Source organism: Microtus oregoni, unplaced genomic scaffold, assembly GCF_018167655.1.
Source record: "Microtus oregoni isolate MIOR12 unplaced genomic scaffold, Mior012 000021F_ref0000039, whole genome shotgun sequence".
Classification (NCBI taxonomy): domain Eukaryota; kingdom Metazoa; phylum Chordata; class Mammalia; order Rodentia; family Cricetidae; genus Microtus; species Microtus oregoni.
In genome coordinates, this window is record NW_024543080.1 from 4997305 (window position 1) to 5024805 (window position 27501).

General features: G+C 46.4%; 1 protein-coding gene across 9 annotated transcripts in view; it reads right to left on the minus strand.

The window, feature by feature from the left end:
• The window catches only part of Septin11 (septin 11), an 84326-nt gene that overhangs the window by 33996 nt on the left and 22829 nt on the right, over positions 1 to 27501 (minus strand). For all 9 annotated transcript variants that reach the window (XM_041671217.1, XM_041671212.1, XM_041671220.1 and 6 more), the window contains exon 2: positions 3739 to 3853. In XM_041671217.1, coding sequence (XP_041527151.1) covers positions 3739 to 3853 — 115 coding nt within the window. The remainder of the gene's footprint in view (positions 1 to 3738; positions 3854 to 27501) is intronic.

The window sequence follows — 27501 nt, forward strand, 5'->3', positions numbered from 1 at the left end:
CGCTGGGACCCAAGGCATGTGTTATCTCTTGTTTTGACAAGGTCTTGCTTTGTATGTAGCCTAGGCTGGTTTTGAACTCACTATATAGCACAGGTAAGCCTCAGACTTGCAATCTCATGCCTCTGCCTCCCAAGTGTAAGGCTTAGAGGCCCACACCACCATGCCTGGCACAGGGGAGATTTTCAATGCACTGGCTGTACCTTGAAGCTCTCCTAAAGCAAAACCATGTCTTTTTTCCCCCCTCCTTTCTAAAAAAGATTTACTTTTATTTGATGTGTCTAAGTGTTTTGCTTGTATGCTGATTGTCTTAGTTAGGGTTTCAATGCTGTGAAGAGACACCATGACCACAGAAACTCTTATAAAAGAAAACATTTAAGTGGGGCTGGTTTACAGCTCAGAGGTTCAGTCCATTATCATGGTGGGACATGGTGTCACGCAGGCAGGCATGGTGCTGGAGAAGGAGTTGAGAGTTCTACATCTTGATCCAAAGGCAACAGGAAGTGAACTGGACTAGGCATAGCTTGAGCATAGAAGACCTCAAAACCCACCCCCACAGTGACACACTTCCTCCAACAAGGCCCCACCTTCAAATAACACTCCCTATGAGGCTGGGGGAGGGGGCATTACATTCAAAGTGCCACCTGATTGATTAACAGACAATCTACTAGGGACAGGACTCTGTAGTGGGAGGCTGCTTGTTCCCTTCTCAGCCACACAGACCCAAAATAATCACACAGAAACTGTATTATAACACTGCTTGGCCTATTAGCTCATGCTTCTTGTTGGCTAGCTCTTATATCTTAAATTAACCCAATTCTATTAATCTGTGTAACGCAACGTCGTTGTGGCCTATCGGTATGAGGTGCCACCCAGTGTCTGTCTCCACATCAGTCCTGCATCAGTCGATTTCTGTTACTATAACTAAAGGCCTGAGACAGAATAATTTTATAGAAAGTGTGTTTAGCTCACATTTGTGGAGGTCTGAAGGCATGGTGCCAGCCTCAGTTTGGTGCTAATGAGGATCTAATAATGGCAAATGTCATGACAACATGGAATACATATTAGAGAGCTCATGGCCAGACAGAAAGCCAGAGGCTGAGGAATGGCCAGAAAAAAAATCCTGTCATGCCCTCTCAGGAGGTCAGGCACAGAGACCCAGGAGAACCACTCTCCTCCCTTCTGAAGGCAGAACCTAAGTGTCTGTCACAGACGGCCCATTCTTAAAGGTCCAGCCTAGGTCCCCAGCACATGAACTCAAGCCACAGCCAAATCGTAGTGAAAAGAAATCTGGAAAACTTGAAGGATCACACTCCATCTTGGAAGTATATCCAGATTTATTATGGTGTGAGAAAAAAAAATTAAAGCATGGAAACAGCATGATCCTTTGTGTAAATCAAAACACCTGTCACCTGTGAGCAGTCCTTATCTGTCCAGGGTGTGGGGCCCCACACCCCTTTCCCTTCTGGTAAAGCCTTTCTTTCCTTAGGGAACCACTTGTGGTTTGGAGTAAACGGACCTCCACTCCCAGCCAGGCTGGGCATGTGACACCACACTCAGAAAAATCTGTGATATCCAGTGATCTGTGTCAGGGAATGGTTTGTTCCTTCCCGCCATTGTTAAGCTGGTAACTGCTGGAAGCCAGACAGCTGGAAGGAAAAGCAAGCAAAAACACAAAGAAGCTACTAGAAGAAAGCAAGATCAAGAAGTAGACAGTGTTCTGACCACATATTGCCATCCCAGGAGGCAGCTGTGTTCTCGTTCTCTCTCTCTCTCTCTCTCTTCTCTCTCTCTTTCTCTCTCTTTCTCTCTCTCTCTGTGTGTGTCAGTGGAAAGCCTTGGTCTTTCCACTTTATTTGGACCAGGGTCTCTGTTGTTTTCTGGCTATGCATGCCAGACTAGCTGGCCCATGAGCTCCTTGCCTCCACCTCCATCTCAGAGATAAACTGGAATCATGAAAGCCTGCATCATGCACCAAGCTTATCCAGACGTTCTGAACTGAAGCAAAGTGCCCATGTATGAAATAGGGTATTACTACTTACTCAGGAGAGGTGACATGGCCAGTGTTCTTTCTAACCTCACAGGACAGCATTAACATACGGAAATCCAATCTGCATCAAAACTGTGTTCCACCAGGAGAGGTCGGTCACTAAGCCACTGTATATATACCCCGCTAGATCCTGCCCTATAGCAAGTCAGATCCCACAAGACAGCTCTCATTCTAGTGCAGGAGCCATGGCACCATTCTCAGATCAATTCACGGAACCATTTTGGAAAGGGCTTTGAGAAGGCTTGGTCAGGAAGTCAGAATAGCAATTGGTTCAGAATTATAATCTACCACACTTTTCAATACAAAACCAGCAAATTGCTACACTAATGAAGAACTGCCCTCCTCTGCAAAGAGCACGTACCAAAAGACACAGGAGTTGGCCGCTTTGACCACATCTTTCCTGCCATTCTCTTATCCACGGTTTAAAACACGGTGCCAGAGAACAAGCTGGCCCAGAGTGCTGGCCAGGTGTCACATTCTGCATTGCTGACTTCCGGCTACATGCAACAGGCTCCCGAAGAAAAGCGTCCACTCCCCTAGTGTCCCTCATCTGGGTGAGCCAGCGTGCTTCTCACACTGAAGGCAAACCTTTCTGATTTCACCTCACTTAGCCAGGAAATCAGTCTAACCCATTCTGTTAGGTTTAGAGGGGGGAATGGTTCACGCGGCCACACAGAGGAATGCTCCTGTCTCAGAGTGATGTCTTGAGGATTATGCAAAGGAGACCATAGCAGCAAAATTCTGCGGCAAATGGGCTCAGGGCTCTTCATAAGAGCGTTTCAGGAACAGTTTTTAATCAAGTTTACAGATTTATATCTTGATTTTCGTGTTTGTCACCCTTTTCTACCTTTCTCATCTTAGTTTAAAAAGGAAGTAGCTAGAGAGAGAAAAGACACCACCGCCGCCGCCACCACACCCTCCCACACCAGGGGTGACCTGGGTTAAGGCAGGACACTGGGGTAAGGCTGGAGGTGGGGCTGAATAAGACACACTGAGGTGTGAGAGTCAGATCTCTTTGGATTTTTCCCATTGTCTACAAGGAATAAAACGAAGGTCAAATCTAAATCCCAATGCAAGGGCAGCTGTAGAAGTCTAGATTATTTTGTTGTTTGTTTTTGTCCTGAGAGCTAAAGCTTGCTCAAGTATCAGAGTCATCTGAACTCTCCCTGACTCCACGTGTCTTTAGAAGGCGCTCACCGTAGTCAGGGACCCTAGGAATCCACTGCTTAGAGTAGCGGTTCTCACCCTTTCTAAGGCTGCGATCCTTTAACACAGCTCCTCAGGTTGTGCTGACCCACAACCATAAAATTATGTTTGTTGCTACTTCATAATTTTGCTATTGTTATGAATTGTAATGTAAATATGATATGTGACCCCCCCCAAGAGGCCGTGACCCACAGATTGAGTCACTGGGTTAGAGGCTTTTCCAGTACATACCAGAGCTCCCTCAACTTCCTATGGTCTAGTGAGGGTCCAGAGCCTGCTCTCCACAAAAAATGACAATGTTTTTTATAACAAAATAAGACTGACCAGCTGCATGACCACATGACAGAAATAAAGACAATTTGAGTACCACCACAAAACTGCAAAACACTTACCAAATATAGCTGGAGGAAAGGGGGAAGCGGGATAAACTATCATCCGCCCGCCCCAGAAACACGCCCCCTTCATGAGGGGACACCTTCACTTACCCACACACAGGATGTTGAAACAGAATCCTTGAGAGGTGGATTTGTTGACCAGCTGGTCAGGAAGACTGTCAAACCCGACGTGACCTGAAAGTGATAAGTTGCGTAGCTCTTCATTCTGGAAGTGAAGAGGAGACACGTTTGAGAGACCTGATCTGCATCACCAGACGTGACTGCCGCGATCCTCGTGACACAGAGACATGTCCTGGTGTCCATGCCTTCCCTGGCTTCTTCACTACCAACTCCAGGACCTCCCGCTCTTGCAGCCTCCCCAGGGCCTGCATTCCTTGCATTAAGTGGACGGGTCCAGGAAACAGGAGCTCCTACAAGTGGCTAGTTCACACATGCAATGGTTGACAACACAAACATTTAACAGCTTCCATCATTCAAGAGAAACATCCCGTTTATCTTCTACCCGTGCAAACATTCTTCCAGACGCACAAGGGGGCTCTGAGATGCTCACAGCAGAAGATATAGATAGAGGGTTACAATCAAAGGACGCTTTTGTAACCACCATAACACAAAGTCCTTAAACTCTCAACACACAAAACCGTTCCATCTCCTCCATGTACTGTCCAGACATAGTGGCGCTTCTTCACGCGGGCTCTGCGCACACTCAACCTCCTCAGGGTGGACTGGCGGGGGCTGGGGGAGGCATAAGAGTTAGAGACTCATCTGTCCTGGATGACAGTGTTGACCATTTCCACAACTGTGAGCACATCTCATGGGCATTAGAGACCAACCATGAAGGTTTTCTTTCAGCAGAAACAGAACTTGCCGGTGATCAGTCAATTACAGGACCTTAGGCTCAAGTCTGGAGGTGAACATGAAAAGCCTTCTGGGAGACAAGACAAGGTGTTCCAGTTATGTCACCAACGGGCTCTGTGTTCAAAATACTCAAAGTGGGTGAAGAAATGAGCTTCACTGTTTGACTTACTGATGTATTTATGTATCCCCCACCCCCCCACCAATGTGTGGCCTGAGGTCTGTCTTGATTGGCTTCCTCGATCACACTCCACATTATTTTTTGAGACAGGGTCTCTCCCCGAACCTGGCACTGTAGACACACATCATCACGCCTGGATTTTTACATGGAGGCTGGGGTTCTGAACTCAGGTCCTCATGTTTGTACAACAGGCACTTTACAGAATGAGTTCTTTTTCCAGCCTCACAGTTTCTTTCTTTTCTTTTCTTTTTTAGTAAAAAGGCTTTGCACAATCACTTAGTCAATAATTTTTAAAGATTTTTTATTCTACTTTTATATTGTGGGATTATGAGTGTGATAATAATATAACCCAAGCAGGCTCCATTCTCAAATTTCTATGGCTACTCCATGGGCATAGACTCCCTAAGGCCAGGACTGATAAACTGTAGTGGTTTTGTGAACACTAGACTGGGTATAAAATTCTGATTTTTATGAAATAAACTGAAAACTCAACCCCCTGCCTGTATGGTAGCAGCTGCAGGTTTGGTCAATGGGACAGAGAACAGATGTCATTCTATGAATAGTTTCCTTGAAACCTGCCAGCAGTAAACATAAGACCAGAGAGCAAGCTCTTAGCCTTGAGGGGAACAACACGGACCACAGCACAGCAAACAGCTTCGCACACAGGCCCAGGGGGACAACGGTCCCAGAGGATGAGAATGAGCCTGCGTCCAACAGTGCCGGACTTTCAACCCCAGTCCTTGTGCCTGCCCCTTCTTTTCAGATACCTCAAAAGTTCAGATCATAGGTATTTTTAGGGTGTTTACCACATCCGCCGAGTCGTGGGGGAGGAGCGTGTAAAGTCAGTCCTAGATTATATTTAGAAATGTTTCCATAGCAGCTGTGTGGTGGCTGCCGGGCACTAGGCTTGGAGAAGCCACCATACCAGCCTTCAGTCCTACCCAACTGCACACGTGAATGGTCCCAGAGACGGAAAAAGACAAGCAAACACGCGAGCCTATGCTTCCTCGACTGTCAATCACAATTTTAACTTCCAGGGGAAAAGCCAGGCTTGATGCTATGAATTCTGGCTTGCTGGATTTCTAGATAACCAATATCCACCCATAAACCAATCCCAGGAAGGCACCGGTTGGTAATTATAGCTCTCTTCCCAGAGCCCAGAATCTCATATTCTCACCGTTACCCAAAACACGAGAAACCACCCACATACCCACCGAGTATTTTTATCCCCATTGAAAACCACACACGAGTTGCAGGGTCATAAAACATTCTGGTCTTGAAAGCTTTGAAATTTAAAGCATGGTCTTTGTCCTTAGAGTGTCTTGTGAGATATTTAAGATTTTAAATGTACTCTGAAATTTTATAATTTAAACCAAATTCTTCCCAGTGTTAAAGAAGAGTCACTGCCCATCAGTGCACAGTGAGCAAAAAGGAAACAGGAAGTTCTTCACCAGCTCCACAATGGGGACCGGGACGGGGACTGGGACGCAAGAGTGACTAAAGGGCCAGCTGAGAAACTCACCTGGTGACTCAGACAACTAAAAGGAAGCTCCACTCCCAGGCTTTCAGGACACGCACCTAAGAACTCACTCCCCAAGACACGCAGTCCCTTCTGAGTCTAGAGACCCAAGTCTCAGAGAACTACATATATTCCCACAGACCAACACTATCACACATCTGGAAATGACTCCCGAATTTCATCCACACAACCCGCTGTTTGCCTGACTTCCGGTTCTGAACTGGGATTGGAGGGGGAGGAGGTAGTTCTCCTTGGGTTTTCCTGTCTATCTATACTGTAAATTGATACAACACTGCAAGCCTACCCCTCCCATCCTTAACTCGCCCTTCCCCAGAATTCCCTGTTTCTCTCTGTGTTAAGAAAAATCTTAAGATGGGCATCTCTGCCAACGCAAAATAATTCCAATCAGACCAGATTAGACTGAACCAAAAATGCCCACGTTTAATAACTGCCACACTCCCAGGTTGATCAGGACAGCATGGCAGGGAGAGGAGCCCATGCAAACCCTGTAGACAACGTTCCTTTTTTACCTGTGTGAGTGGTCCTAACCCTCCCGGGGGAGGGGTCAGCGCTTGGCAGGCTGGGAGTTGGAGTCCGGACCAAGGCAATTCCCAGGCCAAGGGCTGGGGTCTCATTTTCAATCAAACACCCACCACTGAGACCTCTAACTCCTCAATTCTCACCAGAGATACTTCCTCTCTCACAGCCTCCCCTGGCTTCTGGGCCTTGATTCTATCCTTCTCTAACCCTCTCTTTCTACCTGTATGCCAAAGGGGTCTCAGTACCCCCAGGTTCCCTCCAAACTCCCTGCCATCTGAAGGCTGTGCAGGTCTCCATTCTTCCTTGGTCTACATCTCACCAGGAAGTACTTGGCACCTTGATGAGTCACTTTCCGAGCCTGGAGCAAACCCAGGTACCTTCCCACTAGAGAATAGTGATTCCCATTTCCTCTGACCTACAAGGGCCTCATAGCTCTAATACAGACACGGCCATACCTTACGGGCTCCACTGAAATGTTACTGCCAAACTTACCTTTATTAGGAAATCTTGGAGAACATTTTGAGTAAACATTGCCATTTCCAATAAGAAGAAACTTCTGATGTTCTATGGCTATTATACCAACTAACATATCATAGTGGCTAATGTTCCAGAAGTGCTCTAAACAGAAACAAACTGATGCTGTTCTTCTCTCTCTCTCTCTCTCTCTCTCTCTCTCTCTCCTTTTTTGAGAAAGGGTTTCTCTTTGTTGCCCTGGCTGTCCTGGAACTTGCTCTATAGACCAGGCTGACCTAGAACTCGGCTCTGCCTTGCGAGTCCTGGGAGTAAAGGCATGTGCCACCACTGCCTGCCCTGATGCTGTTTTCTTAACAACTGCATAAAACAGCTGCTAACACCCAAATTCAATTTATACGTGAAGAAACAGAGGCAGAGAAATCAGTAATTTACCCAAGGCCGCACAGCTACTGAAGCTGAAAGACAGGAGTTTGAATCAAGAAGTCAGCACCTAGGGGCAGAGGCCGTGCACTTGGCCTTCACTGTGTGGGCTGATCTACGATGCTGCCAGGCAGCCTTGAACACTGCAGAGCCTTCAGCTACTACAGACATCCAGTATGTTAAGATGACAACAACAAAATTCCTCTAAAATCCTGGTTCTTTGGCAACCATAAAGGCTGGAAATTGAGAATTGGAATGGGCAACCTATTCCCGGGATACTTTCGCTGCCCTGGCAAAGTCAACACACTTTGATTTCTGCAGCCATGGCAAATGAAGCCTGTAATAGAGGGCTTAGTTTTAACCATTTTCGAAACAAAAGTAGCAACAGGAAGCCACTAAGTAAGTGCTTAGAAGACCTTAATTGATTTAATGCCCCCCTTGCTAATCTAGCTAGTGAAGATCTGTTACTAGGTGAATTCCACAGCCCACTCCATCCTTAATGGAGCTGGGACCCAACTTGATCGTACAAAATAGCCAGTTTTTAATTTGATCATTTCGTTTTTGTCTTTTTAGAACATGTCTTCTTGGATATAATTATTTGTTCACCTAAAAGTGCTACTAAAAGTGTGCTGTTTTGCTACTCACTGATAAGCACTGTTCCCAGATCTAAGAAGCCTTACAATGTAGACAGGCCATACTAAACACAATACTATTGAGGATAAAAACAGGGGGACATGGGAAGGGAGAAGTAACTTTCAGCTGCAGAAATCTGGGGCACCATAGGAGGTCCTCTGAATACATCACTGAGACAAGCATGTAGCTTGTAAGAACAGTTTTAAGCAAAAGCTACGCACGTCCATGAGGTCAACCAGTGGCCAGGTGTGATGTCCCACGCCTTTAATCCCAGCACTAGGAAGGCAGAGGCAGGAGGATCTTCTGTGAGTTCAAGGCCAGCCTGAAAAAAAAAAGAGGGCAACTGGCAATGAACGTACATTCTAAGTTTATAATCTGAAGTTTTTAAGAGATGCCCCACTGACTTCATTATTGAAACAATATAAAACAGTTTATATAAGAATTATATAAGAAAGAATGGGCACCAAGTGGTGGACTTTAATCCCAGCACTTGAGAGGCAGAGGTAAGTGAATCTCTATTCAAGCCAGCCTGGTCCACAGTGTGAACTCTAGGACAGTTACAAAGAGAAACCCTGTCTCGAAAAACAACAAAGAAACAAAAAAGAATGTGTATCAACACCTAGTTGTGAGCATCTCTCTAAACTGTGTTCCACACCCTGCCCTGTGCATTCTTCCATCTGGCTGTCAACTCTGGGCTTTTTGTCATCCTGCTCTGTAGCGTGAACCTGTGGAACCGTTTAGAGAGACGCTCAGAACTAGGTGTTGGGATACATTCTTTTCTGACAGACCTGGGTTAGAATCCCAGCCCTTTTTCCAACTTGCTTTCTGTCTTCGTTCTCTCCCCAATAAAAATGCAGCACTTGGCAGGGCTGCATTTAATGGTCTTCAGGAAACAAGAGTTTCCTTCTCCAAGTGAGGGAGGAGGAAGAGACAGATCCAATTCTAAAATCTGAAATGAATTAGCTCCGTGATGGCTGTTAGACATTGCAGGAAAAACTGAATTAGTTCCGTGATGGTTGTTAGACATTGCAGGAGAAACTGATCGGCAAAGCTCTTGGACTAAACAATAAGTTAAAATCACCCCAGAAGAGCAGAGTGAACAAAAAGAAGGCAGGAGAGAGGCTGAGGACTCTGGAGAAGAGAGGCAGCTCCGTTACAAAGCTGGAAGAACATGCAGGATGCATTCCCGTTTGCAGAACCAGTGTTAAATGGCATCAACAGCTCCAAGGCTAGAAACCATTCTGCATCCCCACCCTCTCCCCTGCTTCTATTTTAATCCATCCCAGACTCTGGAAATTAACAAGCTTGATGCACCCAGATGGACTCTATTCTCCACAGTCCAAGTGACAGACCCTTATTTTACTTTAAAGCCAAGCAGTTGAGCATCAGATGTGGTTAGCAGAGTATCCTATACCCTCTGATCCTTATCAGTGGGCGGAAGCAAGAGAGTGCGTTGCCAAGGTGATGTTTTGTTACAATTAAAACAGAAGGAGATTATGAAAGCAAGATAATTTTTACCTTTAAGGTCAAGAAAGGTTTCCACCTCTTACATATAAATTTTATTTGTGATATAATTTATGTCTTCAGAGAGCACGCTGGAGATTTTTGTGTACAGGAAAATCTTGCCATAGCCCCAGTTTGTGCACAGTAAATCATAGTGATCCAGCTGTAAAGTTACGTGATTTAATTTAGCCAAAGGACCCTCTAAGTAGAGTCTCCGGTCCTATCTCCAATTCTAAGGGTTCCTTTGTCTGGAAACAAGAGGTGCCTAAGTCCACAACGGTCACTTGAGGAAAGGCAACATGGAAGAAACTCTAGGGAGCACTGTTCTGATTGCCAGATCAGGACAGCTTCTTTACGAGAGATGGTGGCTAAAGAGTCCATCAGTCATCCTGGGATACTATAACCAATGGAGACAGTGTGTGTGTGTGTGTGTGTGTGTGTGTGTGTGTGCGCACATGTGCACATGCATGCATTTCTCCACCTGAACTTCTCATTTCTGCTTGTTTTCCTGCAGTTAGTATCAATTAGTCAACAGTTGTAAGGTTAAGATCCCAGGCACAGCGGAAGGAGAGGAAAGATGAATAAGGAGAGGGGAGGGGGAAGGAAGAGGAAGGAAAAGATGAAGGAAGCAGGAAGGAGGGAGAGAGGAAGAGAAGAAAAGTTTCCACCCCCATCTTCTCAATTGTCCTTTCTACTGTTTCCTGTGTCTGCAGTCTCTCACAGAAGTTTTGAAAGGGCCCCCAGTAGCTCATGTGTGAGTTGGTTATCTGTTGTCCGGGACCAGAGTGAATCTTTATTGACATGTTCATTCATCTGGCACTACACACACTGAGTAGAAATTTGTGTTAGACACCATGCTAAACACTAAGTGAAAATGCAGAGCGCTCCCACCCTGTGAAATGTGTCGGCCTAGGAGCAGGTGGGTGCTAGTCAAACAGCCACAAAGGTACTGCACGCTTACTGAGTCTCAGCGTGTGCATAAGCCAGCGCGCGCATAAACCGTTGCTAAGTGCCCAGGATCTGCTGGTGAGGAAACAGCACCTGTAACTGTGGAGCCATACCGCAGTAGAGGGAAACCCTGTGTTACTCAAAAAGTTGAAAATAAGGGATGCTTTGCAACTTTGTAACTCACGTAATTACTCAGATTTCTGGTAAATTCACCAGCCTACCTACCATATGTAGAAACATGTACAAATACCCAAGTACTTCTGAATACTAAGTAAGCAGTTTACTGCAACAGAGTCAAGTGCTGGCTATATACTTTAGGCTGTCTAGTCAGTGAACACCACCAGTCTCTCTGGGAGGAGGCATGATGGATGAGAGGAGGCAGAAGAGGTCATCCATACAACTTCAAGCAGAGCACAGACGTACCCATACGACTGCAGGTAAGTAGGACATTTTCCTAATAAACACAGACAGTATGTTCCTTTGTTGTCTCTCCTCCCCCATGAGAGGGGAGGAGAGGAAACCTCTTCATTGTAAGAAGTTTCTATTTGATGGTCCTGTTGCAGGAGGACAGATAGACATGCCACCCGGCTGAAGAGAAAATGCAGATTCTCTTGCAAAATGTGACTACGCCACCGGTACCTCCCAGCACCTGAAGAAATCCTGACCTCACAAACTGCCCAAGAGCTCAATTTCCCCCAAGTCTCTAACTCAGCATTTCTGTAAACACATGCCCTTATCAACTACAACCCAGAGGGAACCGAGTCGGTCTCAGATTCTCTTCTTAAGAGAGACCGGCGTGTAGATGAGATCTGCGCTCGGTTCCCAAGCCAAAGGGAAAGCAAGGGAATGCGAGTTACTGACCCAAACCACAACTATGAGCCCACACGGAATCCTTTCAATCCGAGGCATTGCTGGGCCGACTTTCAAAAATACAAACGTCTCAGGCTTCTCATTACCACTGAGGGTCACATTCCTGAAGGATGATTTGGATAACACTTGCAAGTCTGCTTGTCATCTATACCATGAAATCCAAAGGCTGGAGCCAAGAAAATTCCCAGGGAAACTGTTCCACACACACCACACACACAGCAGGATGAGCTAGAGAGAAGGGAGGGAGGGAGGGAGGAAGGACGGGGGGGGGGGGGGCAGGGTGGGAAGAAAATAGTGTAGGTTTCTCTTCCAGCTACGGCTGGAACTGAGAAAAAGGGTGTCCGGGGCCTGCTCCCAGGTCAGAGTCAGGTAGCTGGGGGTAGATGCCAGCCCCAGGGGCACGCTAGGAAACTCTGAGTGACAGCCCCAATTCCGAGTACTCTGTCTTTTGGTTGTGAGCCCTGAGCAGTTGAGCCAGCACTTCAGTCCCTAAGGGTTACTTCTAAGTAACTTTCCCTTTTAAAAGATTCTTCAGGAAAGGGATGAATTATGTTTCTCCAAATCTTGGGAGTGGGGTAGAGGTGCCTCTTTTGTGGAGAAAACCAGAGTCCACTTTGGCCCCTTTCAGACTTTCCCCTACACTCTGACAAGGTCAGTGGGGGGGTTCTCAAGTCCTACCCACCAAGCTGGCTTCCCCATCTGTGGCCAAATGTAATACTTCAAACACCGGCATATCTGTTTTGTTTTATTTTTTTTGACAACCTCTTCCTGCCATGTTCTCTCACTGGTATTTCTTTGGCCAACCTACCAGCTAGTGCCTACGAAGCTACACCTGGAAAGCCAGGAATTCGCAGGCGCTGCCTTTTCCTAACCTTCTCCACCTAGACCTCACTCAAGCCTGCCTCCCGTGTGGTCGTTGTCATCCCTCAGGTGAAGACTTGGGCACAGTTGGCTTCTTCTACAGCACAGGACCAGGGAAACAGAGGCAGAGCACTGGAAGAATCAATGCCCTTCACCACACACAGACTGGGGAAGAGCTCAGATGGGTGCTGGTAAAGTCTACAAGGGGCCTGAAAACACCACACTAGGCTCACCCTGTCTTCTTTACACCCAACCTTCAGCTAAACAAATTCCTAAATGGATCTTTCCTGAGAGCGGGCTGTTTTGTCTAGGGCTAGCATTTCGGCTTCATTCCTTCCAAAATTAGATTTTTCAGATACCAGTTAGAAAGGACACTGCAGGAAGGCAGACCTCAGCCAGGAGCACCCAAGGGCACTGTGCCCCAACAGCACCTTCCAACCCTAGATGGGGAGGGGTCATTAATAAAATAGCCCACAGGCAAATAACCACCCAGTGTGATGACCCAAAAAAACAAAGTGGGGGCAAAACTTCCCTTGCAAACATAATGTTGTTCAAAATGTCTGTTTAAACTCAGAGGTCCGATCTAACTGGAAGCCAAGAACTAACAACAACAAAAAGCCATTTCTTGCATTTCTAGAGATCACAGCCTTCCTGCTGGAGTCTGGGCGACTAACGCCTACAAAAGTGCTGACCGGAGCAAAGTCCCACGTTTGGGAATGACAGGGTCCGTGTGTGCATTCCAGGAATGCTTACGTTTTAGAACACTGCTGGAGGAAGAAGGGTGGGAGGGAAGCAGCGCGACAAACAGGCACAATGGCACAGGGGCAGATGCTGCAGCTGTCACCTCTGCACCACCTCCCCATCACAGCCACCTGGAACACTGGTGCACCCAACACGGAGCACCCACCATTCAGAGCCCTCGGGGTTTCCAGCGGAACCCCAACTCCACTCACCAGGCCTCTAACCACACAGCTGCCACACAATCCCTCACTGGGATCACGCTGGTCCTTCCTGCCGCCTTACGATAGACTACGCCTTTTAGACATATTTTCCAAAAGCCGGGGTAAATTTGCCACCAGGAGAACTAGGATGCCGGAGTCAGCTGGAAGTCTCCCCCCCCCCCTCAATTTTTATGCACCATTCTATTCCTCAGGCTCAAAAATCCATTCCCCGGCATTTCCTGTTTCAACAACACCGTGGCTTAGTTCATATATTCTGTTTGCCGAGTGCATTAATCAGCAAAAAATAAAGCATGGATGGGACATTTCCTTCCCTAAGCCACCATTAGCACTTCCTTTTTCAAAGATACCATTTATTTCTGTCCCTTTCTTAAAAGAGGAGGGGGGGTTTGATTACGGTAATGAACATGAACTGGCAATCTCTCAGAGACAAGTGAGGCCAACTCTGAAACAGGGCAAAAGTACCAGGGTTGGTCTTCAGCCACAACCTGGCCACTCTTTCCTCCCCATGTTAGTTAAGACTCCATCTTCTCAAACACATTGTAACACCTGATAATCGAAGAACTGTACCCAAAGTATATCAAAGTATAATAAATACGTTCTTAGGACATAAACACGCAAGTGAACACCTGACCTTATTCTACAAATAGCACCCAATGATTACGGCCCAAATTCACCAACCCTTGTAAGGGCGGCATGATGGCTTAGCCTCAGGTCTGATGGACAACTGCCAGAAAGGAACAGAGATTGTTCACATAAATTTGGGGTACATATTCATTTCTATTGCTTGGAATACACTCGCTTCTTCTAGCTCTCTTAGTTTCACAGGTCATGAGTTGGGGATCACAGGGCTGGGGTCATTGCTCAGGAGACCACAAGGCTGGCACCACAGGCTGACTGAGCTGGGCTGAGCTTTCACCCACAGGCTCCAGGGCAAGGTCTACAAACAAGTGCATTCAGGTGATTGACAGATTTGAGTCCCTGAAGCCAGGAGACTATAAAGATGCCTCTCCTTGTTGGAGGGTGAGGTTGGTGCTAAAGGTCACCACAGTTTCCAGCGGCTACCCCCCCTCAAAGCCAGCAATGCAAAGTCTCCAGGAGTACCTCTCTCATTTGCGGTCACCTTCATCAGGAAGAGTTCAGTTCCGTATAAAGGACAGTCTGGCCACATCCGGTCTCTCCTGGATAATCTCCACTTTTAAGTAGACTGCTTTAGAACTAAACCTGCTCACCCTGGTGCCAAGTCCCTGGAGACGACCGAGTGTGTGTTTCCTGGGCAACTGTGGTCGTGGACCATCTCAGGGTTCTGTCAATCTGAGAATGCATCAGGATGGGACATAATCAAGAATATTACTTCCTCAATTCAGAAAGGAACACAACCAAGTTTCTAGAGCAGGGACAGACACTAGTAATGGCAGAGCAAACTAGACTGCCCCAGGTCAGTGTGCCGTCCGCCTCTCATTTACACTGTGACAGTCCTACATGGCCAAGGACTGACTGGCTGGAGCCTCTCTGCTTGTAAAAGAATTTAGTACAAAAGAATGTTGCAAAGAGAGAGGTGCTGGCTGTGTGACAGGAATCCTAGGGACTGAATGATTACTCAGAAGATAAATCAGTGCAATAAGAGAGAGAATGACTTCCAAGGGTTTTATGATGAATTATAGCGCAAAGGTTATAGGGTTAGGTGATGGCCGTTCACATAGCCAAGTAAGTCAGCAGTGATCAGAGGCACAGGAAACAGAAACAGAATGGAGTGGTTGCAGAAATGACCAGAGATTAGAGGAAAGAAAAATGCTGACGTTGATCATGAAGGCACCAAGAAAAGAAGTCCAAAGACATGGGAAGAAGGAACTGGAAAAGGAGAAACACCTGGAGCTGAGGCCCAGGGACTTGCGAGAGGCTTTGCGGTTTAGTTTGCTAAAGGCTTCTTGGAATAAAGCATCATAAAGACAGATCCAAGCAGTGGACGTTCATACACAGCAGACCTGCCACTGCATGCTTCCGCGCTGTGTGGAAAGATCCAGAAACATCCAGTGAGCAGGCGTGTTGGGAAGAGTCCTGATTTCTCCCACCCAGTGTGCCATGAACCTATCTTCCCATCCTCTAGCAGAACAAGGACTCTCGAGTATAGAACTGTCTTCTAGCCAAGGCTCTAGCCCACATTACCAGGCTGGGCAGCCGTCCAAATAGTTTGCTATTTGATGCAAACTTTCCCCGGGGGGTGGGAGGGAGGCCACAGCTTGCAGAGAACTTGACAGAGCTATAGCATCTCCTCATTACAGCTATAACCCCTGTCCTTCTAGATGCGCCGCGGGATTTCATTTCTTTCTTGGTCTTCTTTTCAAATAAAGGACCCTCCGAATCCACACTCCCAGTAGCATAAGGGGCAACTTTCTACCTGGCAAGGTTAACAGCACATCTCAGAAGCATCCGTCTAGCTGGTAAAGCAAGCCGGCTGAAGGGTTTTCTCACATATGCCAGTGTGCTCAGGGAGGCAGACCCAAGACTGCACATCATTTTCAAAGTGTGTGCTCCTGCCGGGTGGTTTTAAATGCTGGCTTTCTTGTCTTGATCAGCTACTGGAAAACAAGCCTTGTTTTCCCAGGCTGCCTGCTTGGACTGCAAGAATGTTCCCACAGTGCCCTCCGCCCTCCATTGTCACCGAACCTCACAGAGGCATTTTTATTACGTTTTCATTATGATCAGGCGGATGATCCAGCAGAACTCTGGGACAACTTCTCTTCGGACAGTAACTCTATAAAAACCCCAGCAGCTCTCAAAACCAGTTGCTGAAACATATGACACCACAGGCTCTCACTCCTAGCAGGTTATCACACAGGCAAAGGGCTCACTGATGGCATCCAGTTCCCCTGCAACATTCAGATTAATTGATTGAAAGTCGGGGGATCTATGACGGGGACTATTTCTGACCGCCTCTAATAACATGATTACAGGGAAGGATCACACTGAAATCAAAACCCAAAAGATGATACAGCTCAGCAGGAGACCCTTGTGGAGCTTCATAGATTCTGAGGAGAAACCTGTGAGAAAGTTAACTGACCCAGGGTGAACAAAAGACCAGAATTAGCATAAGGCTTAGGCCCTGGTCCAAGTAGCTGCCATAAAACACTCCCACTGCCAAGTGGTTTATCAGAATAACTATTATCCAAGCAGAGAAAGTGAAAGGCAGGCCAGGGAGTAATCGACAGTCAACACTGGCAAAACTAAGGACTACCTTGGCCATGTGAATTGGAGAAAAATCCAAGTCTCAAGACCCTGTCTATACGGACAGGACCAACCTGCCTATCTTCCTGTAATCATAGCTCCAGCTAAAAAAACCAAACCCTTTTGCCACAACTGTGCCTAATGTCAGTGGTGACCAGGAGCAGGGTTAGCACAATGTGGCAGCTGCAACCACAGGTAGGGAAATGAGGCTTGGCAGCTCCTCCTGGGATGGATCCTTCACCGTCCAAATCCCTCCCACTCGAACCACATACTAATTCATGAGACATTGCGACAGACAGACCGATTCATGGACACCTGGAGATCACCGGAAAGCCAGATGTATTTGGACAGAGAACCTGATGAAGCCTCAGTCACCATGGAGGGTAGAAACATAGTAACAGAGTAACAAAGGTGTCATACATTTTATCTACTGCTCCAGCCCCAGGGTGGGAAATCAGTTCAGAGCTGAAAGAGGCTGATGTGGACACCAGAACACTCACAAAAGAACAAATGAATCCCCCGCCTGCCATACACACACATAAATACTTTTTGAAAAGAATTTTGTTTCCACTATTATGAGTATGAGTGCTTGCCTGTATATACATATGTGCATCGTGTGTGTGCCTGGTTCCCAGAGAGGCCAAAAAGGGTGTTGAATCCCCCGGAGGTGGATGGTGATTGTGAGCTGCCGTGTGGGTGGTAAGTGAACCCCAGTTTTTGCACGAGGAGCTAGAGCTGAGCCACCTTTGTGGTTGGACTTTCCTTTGGACCACCAGCTCACAAATAATGACATGAAGACTTATTATTAATTATCAAAGCTTGGCCTCAGCTTAGGCTTTCTCTCACCTAGCTCTTATACTTTCAATTAACCTGTTTCTATTAATCTACGTCCTGCTACATGGCTTGGTTACCTCTCCTCTGTACCACATGTCTGCCTTCTTCAGTCTCTTGTGTTGTGCCTAGATTTATCTTGAGTTCCTCTTTCTCCCCAGAAGTCCCGCCTATTTTCTCCTTCCTAGCTATTGGCCAGTCAGCTCTTTATTAAACCAATCACAGTGTAAACAAATATTCCATAACAATGTTTCTGGCACCCAGTTCTAACGTTTTTTTAACCACCCAAAGAAGCAAAAATGAGTCTAACATTTCCCTTAACCAACCAACAGACATCCGCAGACCACTACCTACTGAGGTCAGCACTGAGCCTACACTAGCAAACCAGACAGGATCCCTGAGGCTGCTGGACCACCTACCCTTTGAGGTATCAGTATACCCCCTCCCACCACCACCAAGGGACAGCTATAGCAAGCACCAGACCCAGCACCTATGACAACACTCCCACCCTCTAACCCTGTGAGGCACATGGTTTTGGTCCCTTTTCACAGATGAGGAAACCAGAACTCAATGAAATGGCAAAGCCAGAGCTTAAACCAGTGCTACCAGAGTCCAAATCTGACTCCACTCGTGCCTTACACAGCACGACAACCAAACCTTCTCAAAGGAGGCCCATGCACCACCCGCCCGTCAGCTCCTGTGCATCCTTGAGCCTGTAGGCAAAATGCTGCATTCTCCAGGAAGTGTCTCCGCCTTCCTTTTTATTTGACCAATGCCCACCATATTTGGGCCATCACATCTTACAACTAGCAGTATGCTCGGTTTTCATGCTTGTCGGGGCTCCAGAAGAGTGTTTCTTGAGAGCAGGAATTCAGGGTTTCTTATCCATCTTACTTTGAACTGTCCATACCATAATACATAGCATCTGGAACAAGGGCTGTATGTTTACAGACAGTGGCTACAGAGATGAAATTGTCAGAAAGTTTATCTGCCCTGCTTTGCTCAAGCAAACCCAAATGTGACTGAGCAGCAATGAAGAAGACCCGCAGCACAAGGACTGGGCTGAGACGCCTCAGGCACATTTGATGGAGGTCAAGTTTAAGGGAGACTTTGGAAAGCAAAAACTGAGCTGTGAATGCTCTAAACACAGCTGCAGTATGGACTCTTCCAAAGCTCGGCCCCCAACCACTGTAAGGATTCAGTCAGAAGCAGGCTGCAGCCAAGTCCTTGTCGCCAGGAATATGAGCAGCCCTAGAGAGTCTATAAAACTATTTCTTGGTAGCCTTTTATAAACAAGTGTGACGTGGCTATATGCTGACCAGAGCTGAGTACCCACAGCCCCACTGGGGGTGTCACACTATCTTCTGCAGGCTGCCATGTGGGAGCTTACGTGGGAGAGAGCGATGGAAGCTAAGGGGCAGGGGCACAGCAGGCAGCAGGAAGGAGAAGAATCTGAGGAGAGTCCACAGCTATTGCTGGAATGGATTCCTGAAGGCGGATCTCTGTGAGTTCGAGACCAGCCTGGTCTACTACAAGAGCTAGTACCAGGACAGGCTCCAAAACCACAGAGAAACCCTGTCTTGTAAAAACCAAAAAAAAAAAAAAAAAAAAAAAAAGAAGAGCAGAAAGTCTGGGCCACGACCACACTGCAGACATAGAATTCCAGGCCTCTGAGGAAGAGGAATGTGAGTTCAAGGCCAGCCTGGGCTACAAGTGGCCCCCCTCTCCAAAAACAAAACCAAAAAAGGAGTAAAACTTCTAATCTAAAGATCATGGATCAAGGTTAAGCAGCCTACAGCAACCACTCTTCCTCTCCGGGTGTAAGATCTCCAAGGCTCCTCTCGCCTTCGTGGAGCTGGAAGCAGAGGCATGAAAGGCAGAAGGCGGCGGGAGGCAGCAGTACAACTGATTCAAACCACATGTTGAAGCATGGAAATTCCTATCACCCCCTCCTTGGCTTCCGACAGACCCCTCACTGAGGAACAAGCACACTGGTGCAGCCAACCCTCTGGGCAGTTAAGAGAGAACAACTATTCTCCACACTCCTACCTCCCACATGGAAGAAGTCATCCACCTCATCAAGTTAGTACTAAAAAAAGAAAAGATGAACCTTTGGGGAAAGAAGCCATTTCCACATCCATTCCCACATCCTGTTAGAGGAAAAGTGAAGGAGGCTTACTGGTTGAGAATTTAAAATTAGACATGTGCACACACTTACACACACGCACACATGTGCACACATTTGCTGATGGAACACTGTTATATGATTCTGAGCTTATGTAAAAAAAACAAACCTATGGGGCTGGCAAGATGGCTCCATGGACAACGGCACTTGCCACAAAAGCGCAGTGACAGAACCCAAAGTTGCCCTTGATTTACATGTGTTCTCCTATCAAGTATATACATGTACACAATAAAAATAAATTCAAAATTTCAAACACCTTTAATTATTAGTAAGATTTTATCCTCACCGACTAACACTTAGTTCCCGCAGCCTGGGCTAGGCTGGGCTTCAGGGAATTTCACTTAAATTGTTTTGGTTGATATTTTATTTACTCAGGCTCCCTTTCCTGAAGGCATTTAAATTCTACTCACATTCTTGAATGTGCACTTTTCTGCAGCTCCCAATTGGGAACGAAGTTCAAGTCACCAGCCACTATGGCACCAACACAGAAGGCTCAGTGTGCTGGCCTTCCAGTGAGCTCCAGAACCAAGACACGAGTTTGCCTGGACCTTCGAAATCCCATCCAGTTGTTATCTACTTAGGCACTAATAATAATTTTTTTTCATAAGTGCAACCAATAGAAACACCTTTTAAAAGCAAACTTGAATAAATTTCCAATCACTTATTGTGTGATATCATATTCTCTGCTGATGAAGAGCTGAAGCACAAGTAATAAAAACCCAGATACAGAAACTGGGGTTCAACCTAAAAACCAGAAAAGCAAAGCATCCAAGTCACTAGGGAAGTCTTACCTCTGCACGGCTGGGCGACTGCAGACTAAACAGACATCCTCTCTCTCCTCCATTTCACATTCCCTCTAGTGCTGGGATGAAGGGTGTGCAACTCCCTAGTGCTGGGATTAAAAGTAAAGGCGGCCACCACCTGGATTTATTTCTATGTTGATCTTGTATAGCCCAGGGTGGCCATAAACTCACAGAGATCCATCTGACTCTGTCTCCCAAATCCTGGGATTAAAGGTGTGTGTCACCAATGCCTGACCTCTAGCGGCTTTGCTGTTGTTCTTCAGGCAAGCTTTATTAAAATACAAATAACGCACCACTATAAAGATCAGCAGTCATTTTTCCCTGAGCCTTTTCTACATTCTAAACTCCTCTTCCACCAAACATTCTTCCTTTAAAGCACCGCCTTCTTCGCTACACCTCAGACCACATGATGCTGTGTAGTGGGTCTTATCTCAATACCAACAGGAGCAAAAACAAAGCTACGTCCACCACTACACTCCACAGCTTAAGATCCCCCAAGCCTTCCGAGATAACCCTGTGGAGTCAGCTTCATCAACATTATCAGCACCACCGTGCATGCAATACTGCAGACTGAATCCAGGGCCTCGTGAGTAGTAGGAGGAACCCAGCTGTGAGTGCAAACTACTCTAGAAGACACGGGGCACCATCCCTCTGGCCTTTACTGCCATCATCTGTGAGAGGGGCAAAAAAGGAAAAAAAGAAAAAGAAAATTGTATTTTGCTTTTAGTCATACTTCCCATGGTCTACATGAGATGCCGTCTCCAAAAGTCTATATATGAAATTAATAAATAAAACCATGTTTGGTTTTTCTTTACAATGTTATTCCCACAGGCTATGAGAGACCTTGCCTCAGAAAGTCAAGACTGGAGCTGGAGAGAAGGCTGAGATTTTGAGTACCTGCCGCTCTGGCAGAAGACTCAGGTTCGGTTCCAGGATCCAATGGTACCTCACTCACTCTAGGACATCTGAGAACCTATTCTGGCCTTTATGGGCTCGTGCATTTATGTGGTACACATAAACTCACTCACGCTACACACACATACACACAAATAAAAATGTATCGTGTCAGCTGTATTGGTGTATGTCTTTAATCCCAGAACTCAGGGGGCAGATGCTGGTGGAATTCTGTAAGTTCAAGGCCAGTCTGAACTTTATAATGACTCCCAGGATATAGTAAAAACCTATCAAGAAAGAAAGAAAGGAAATATTTTAAAAAGCGAAAAAGAAAAATTGAGAAAGGATGAGAAAAAAGTGCCTATTTTGTCTTTCCTCTTAGTGTTATTTTACAGGCCACTTTTGCATGCAGCCACCAGAAGTCCTAACTCTGAAATCCCAGAACGTGCGCCTCCCACTTCAGAGGCATCCTCCAGGAAATGGAGGACTTCTCCCACCTAGAGCAGACTGAACAAGAACAGAGACTAGAGGTTACTTCCTAAGTGGCCCTGCAAATGTGGTCAGAAGATCCCTGGGGAACATTTCGCCGGTGCATGCAGTCAGAAGATCCCTGAGGACCATTTCCAGGGTGCACCAGTTCATTTGTTTCCGCCCTCAGAGCCTAGCAGGTGTGCTGGAGTTGCACAGCTCTTGCCTACCATGTGGGAGGCCCTGGGTTCAGTCCCCCACATCACCTGAACCCAAGGCAGCTGAGGTCATCCAGCCTCGAGTGCACTGAGGGCTGTATCTTCACGTATTTCAGCAGAAACATTATTACATTAGCGCCAATGGCATGCTGACCCAAAGACCAGCTGTCTTCCATTAAACAGGCCACTGAAAAGATTTGCAAAAATGTGGCATTATGTATCAACTCGACATTCCTGGTTTGAAAGTTTTTTTTTTCATAAAACAATGTTTATGTTAACATGTAATAGGATTATCATTGTTACTTTAAGTTACAAATGCTCTGTTTAGTAACAGAAGATTGAAGTTGTAACAAGAAGCCCTGGGAACGCCCAAAAGACAGGCTTTGTTTTAGCACAAAGTGTACCAACTAACCAAAAATGTCCCAAGCTAACACCATCAAAGAGTCCACTCCAGATAGTACAGCAGTCTCAAACGCGCCTTGTACTCTCTGGGAGGCCATCAATGCCCTTTACTACCTGTGCTGAGGGTCGCACAAGCAACCCAATTGCACCCAAACTGCATTACACCGCCTTTACGAGGGCTTTCACTGTTTACCAAGGGCGGCTCCCCATAAACACTATACTGCACTGAGAACCAGAGTTAAACCATCTGCAGCCAGCTCCCGCATGCAGACATTGACCAGGCCCCTGAACAGGATCGATGACAGTGGCAAGAATTTGCCACCAGCCTATCTAGAACGCCTTACTTCTACTGGCCCTGAATTTCTAGTGTAAGCAAGTCAAGGGATTTGGCTCAGTTCTGGGTCTGTGGGCCGTAAGCAGGTCACTTACTCTCCTGGGCCCCGGCTTCGTTCTCTTACAAGAAAAGAACTGGAGGACTGAGTTCTTTAATAGTCCTTCCTGCACTAGCACTGCTACAAAACCCCGAACAACAGCAGCCAAAGGGGCTTTCACCCGCCTCCCCAGCAGTTCGCCCTGACACTGGCAGAGTGTCAATGCGAACCTCCAGCCAGTCGAGCCCCAGTGCTGCGCAGAGGTATTAAGAAGGGAGAAGGCAGCAGAAAGGGGCAGGAGGAAAAAGTAACCTGGGCGCTTTCATCCTGACACTGGCTCCTGCATAGACAACTTACAAACCCCACACCAGAGGGAAGAGGTCCTGACGGCCCGGGCACACAACATCTGAATGAGCAAGAACTATGGAAAAGAACCATCTAGACTCAGAAATACCCACAGTGTCTCGTGCAGAACCTGGGTGTGAATTCACACATGCGCACACGCACAACACATGACACACGCACACACACAGTGAACTTTGAAAGATGAGGAAGAGATTTAAAGGGAAGGGAAAGAGGAGCAAGACAGGGCCTTAGAATAGACGTGACAGAAAGGCAGAAGAGAGAGCAAATAACGATATTAATAAGCATAACCATTTATTATATAAGGATGCATCCATGCAAGAAACTGCCATAGTGAAACCCATTACTTTATCCTAACCAAAAAGTTAAGGAAAGAATGAAGGTATGGTGGTCCACACCTGTAATCCCGGCACTGAGAAAGAGGCGGCAGGAGAATCAGCAGTTCAAGGCCACCCTCAGCTACCCAGGGAACTGAATGAAGTCCAATGTGGGCTACATGAGTAAAATATAAATGCTGAAAATCACAATAAAAATTTAAAAATAGTATAATATGTTTACCATCTTAAAATTATTAATAAAATGATAAGAATTTAACAAACTTAGCAATTTAAAAAAACGAGTGAAGGTAGAAAATCACCAATTTTTTTAAAAGAACTGGTGAAGATGACAGGCACGAAGCCAGGGCCATCGTCTGGGGCTCATACAAACAACACTTCTCTAGAAACCACGAAGATGCTTTGATCCACATAGAAAATGTGGGAGCATCAGTTCCCGGAAGGATTACTGCTCTAAGTCCAGCCTAAGGGCTGACCTCCAATAAACAAAGCACAGGAGGCCATGCAGAAGCTGTATGCAAACACCATTCTGTTTTACACAGGGGCTTGGCTTGGGCACTTCCAGGTTTGGCTATCTTCCACTCTGAGAAGAATCTCGGGGCTGGAGAAATGGCTCAGCGGTTAAGAGCATTGCCTGCTCTTCCAAAGGTCCTGAGTTCAATTCCCAGCAACCACATGGTGGCTCACAACCATCTGTAATGAGGTCTGGTGCCCTCTTCTAGCCTGCAGGCATACACACAGACAGAATATTGTATACATAATAAATAAATAACTAAATAAATATTTAAAAAAAAAAAGAAGAATCTCTATGACTTTTATTTGAAAAACATTCAACGATCAGCCTGGCATGGTGGCACACTCCTTTCATCCTGGCACTCAAAATGCAAAGTTGATAGAGCTCTGTGAGTTCAAAACCACACTTGTCTCTCCATACTACGTTCCAGGCCAGCTTGGAAACATAGTGAAACACTGTCTCAACACAGCACCAACAAACAAACATGTAACAACTTAAATCTACAGTTGTAGATTTAGTCCTCTGAAAAACAAAACAAAACAAAAAAACCTTGAGAACATTTGTTTGCCAAACAGGCAAGCTATTGACCCTCTGTGGGCTTTTGCCCTGGTGGCGCTGCACAGGGGGCTGCGTAGGAAATGAGATGGTATAGGTGAAGTGTTCAGAGAGCCTGCCTGCCGCAGGCTGCAACGTTAACTACTCAGTACTACAACCGCTTCTACTGATGGCTTCAATGCGATCTATAGACCACTGAAAGAGGTGTTAAAAAGAGGTCTCTGCCCCAACCGGCTAACTTTCAGGGTCTGAGCGACTCTCTTGCTGCCTTCCCTGCTCTCTTTTGCTCAGCTCAGCCTCCACCCAACGGCTAATTATGAGTTGCATGCTAATTATCTAGTAAAAAGGTTCTTCAAATTACAGAGATTATTTGGCTGCCCCCACCACCACCCGTGGCACTAGATTGTTGGGCCTCTGCCTTTCATGTCCTGGGATGCAGCCTCTTCACTTTCTGGCCTTGCTGACTTGCTTCCAATGTATTATTATTATTTCAGGGCATCTCCCGGATGAATGAACACTTCATTCATGACAGTCACTACCACAGCTAACTACAGTTAAACAAACCAGTGAAAAGTGAGCTAGATGCCAAAAGTACAAGCCACGGAGGAAAGACAGCATGCTTTAGACTTCTGTGTAAGACAGCAGAGACAAAGGAAAGAGATCTGGATAAATAGGCGATATTTAGACTTCAAGAATGGTGTCTACAGACAGGGAGAAAAGAGAAGGTATGGAGAGATATAGGCTATTCACAAAAATAAATAAAATAAATACTAATGCCCAGCCTGGCCACTAAACCTCTGGACCTGGGGACCACGATCACTAGGGTAAATATGGTATGGACCACATCTGTTTTAACCTAAAACTACAAAGGATGGGTAGGACAAAGGCACTAACGCCAACCACGCATAGCTCGGTCTTCCATATGACACAGTTCAACTCAGGAAATTTCAACCTTCCCCTGGCACCTTCCCTCCTGCCCCACCCGTGAAACTACCCAGACAAGGTTTCTCTGGGGCCCTGGCTGTCCTGGAACTCAACTCTGTAGAACAGACTGGCCTTGAACTCAAAGACTCACCACTACCCCAGTGCTGAGATTACAGGCATGAGCCTCTGCCACCCAGCCCCAACTTCCTCTTACAGACTCTGTGTGTTGTGCGTGGTATATTATATGTACATGTTCACGTGGGTGCACACATCTGAACTAGAGGGTGGAGGTCAACTCATGTCTTCATCCATTTCTACCAGTACTTTTTGAGATAAGATCTTTCATTAAATCTGAAACTCATGTAAACAGCTAAGCTGGCTGGGGGAGGCGCTCAGGGCATCTTCTGACTTGGCCACCCAAGCAGTGAGGTTGGCCCTCTTACTGCACGGTGCTGGGGAATCTGTGCTCAGTCCCTCATGCTTCTGGCACTGTCAGCTTAGGACAGTTCTGACTTTGGGGGGTGGCCTCGCCAAAAGGAGGGTACCTATCCCTGGTCTTTCAACATACAGTGTTATCACCGATTATCTCCGAAGTTGTGTTCACCTTAAAGTGGTTTCTCTGTTTCACTTTCCCAAGTGAATGCTACCATATTATGAAGCTCATAAAAGCCCTGCCTGTTCCTAACGATGGGATGGGGCTACACCTGGATGGTGTTACACCTACACAAACTCAAAGATTATAATTAGGAGGCACTCTCTAAACCACCCCGACCTTCTGTTCCAGAAACACATGGAAAATGATGTGAATTTTTAAAATGATCTACGTTTCCTCTTATCAATATACACCCAGATGGATCTGCATGAAACAGGTGTTATTCTAGTTATCTAGTATCTCAACTTAATATCCTAAATGACACACAGACTTTTATATATATATATATATGATTCAGTGGGGACAGCGTCACAGCACTGGCTGGGAAGTCAACCAAGGGCAAAACCTCCGTCTCTGCTACTTTCTAGTTGACCGGCTTTTAAGTCTCTTTAATTGTCAAATGTGGATAATAAGTATGTGCTGTAAATTGGCTATTGTTTCCACTGAGATAACACACACACACACACACACACACACACACACACACACGCGCGGCACGAGGTAGTCGTACCCACAATAAGCAGTTCAAAAGTAAACAGCCGTCTCTATCAACTAGCATCACGTCTGACAGGCACTGATGTTTGCATGAGATACTGCTGGACTTGTACAATAGGAGCGGTACTCTTCCCATGAAGTCCGTGACCCCCATTTTGGAGGTCACAGACATCTATTAATAACCACCTCCGACCCTATTAATTCTAGACCGTTCACCGTTCGCGTTGGCGGTTCTCGGGAAGGTAATTAAGCAACAAAAATGAAAATACCACAAGCAACCTGCTAATCTGCATACAAACGAGCGTCAGGGTTCGTTGCTATACATATAATTTCAATTATTAGGAAAAATAAGCCCCGGGGAAGGCCCAGAACACAGCATCAAAGAGAACTAGTCATGCCATGTACAGGGGCTGCCTGGCCCAGGGAAGGCAGTGTTTTCTGAATCCAGGAGTAAATGACATGAAAATGTCAACGGCCTGGGCAGGCCAGCACTGGCGAAAGTTATGCTGAGACAACCAAAGAGTTGACGTGAAAAAAGTCCAATCTTAAGCCGGCTGCACAGGCTCCTTTCTAGGCCTCAACGCTCCCTGCTGGGCCTTCCTCAGCCCTGAACCACCGACAGCTCTGAGGATTCCCCAGAGAAATTTAGCAGACTGTCATTAGTTCCAGAACCTTCTCCAAGCATGCCGTGCCACAGTCTTTCCTCCAGCTCTAACTCCTCGACACGGGAAGGGACCTGAGCTCGGAAAGACAGTTGATCTTGAGGCGCTTATCAAGCAATTCCTTGTGCCAGCTATTCGGTACTGAATTCAACACGCAGAAATGGGGGGCTGGAGAGATGGTTCAGCCGTTGGGAGC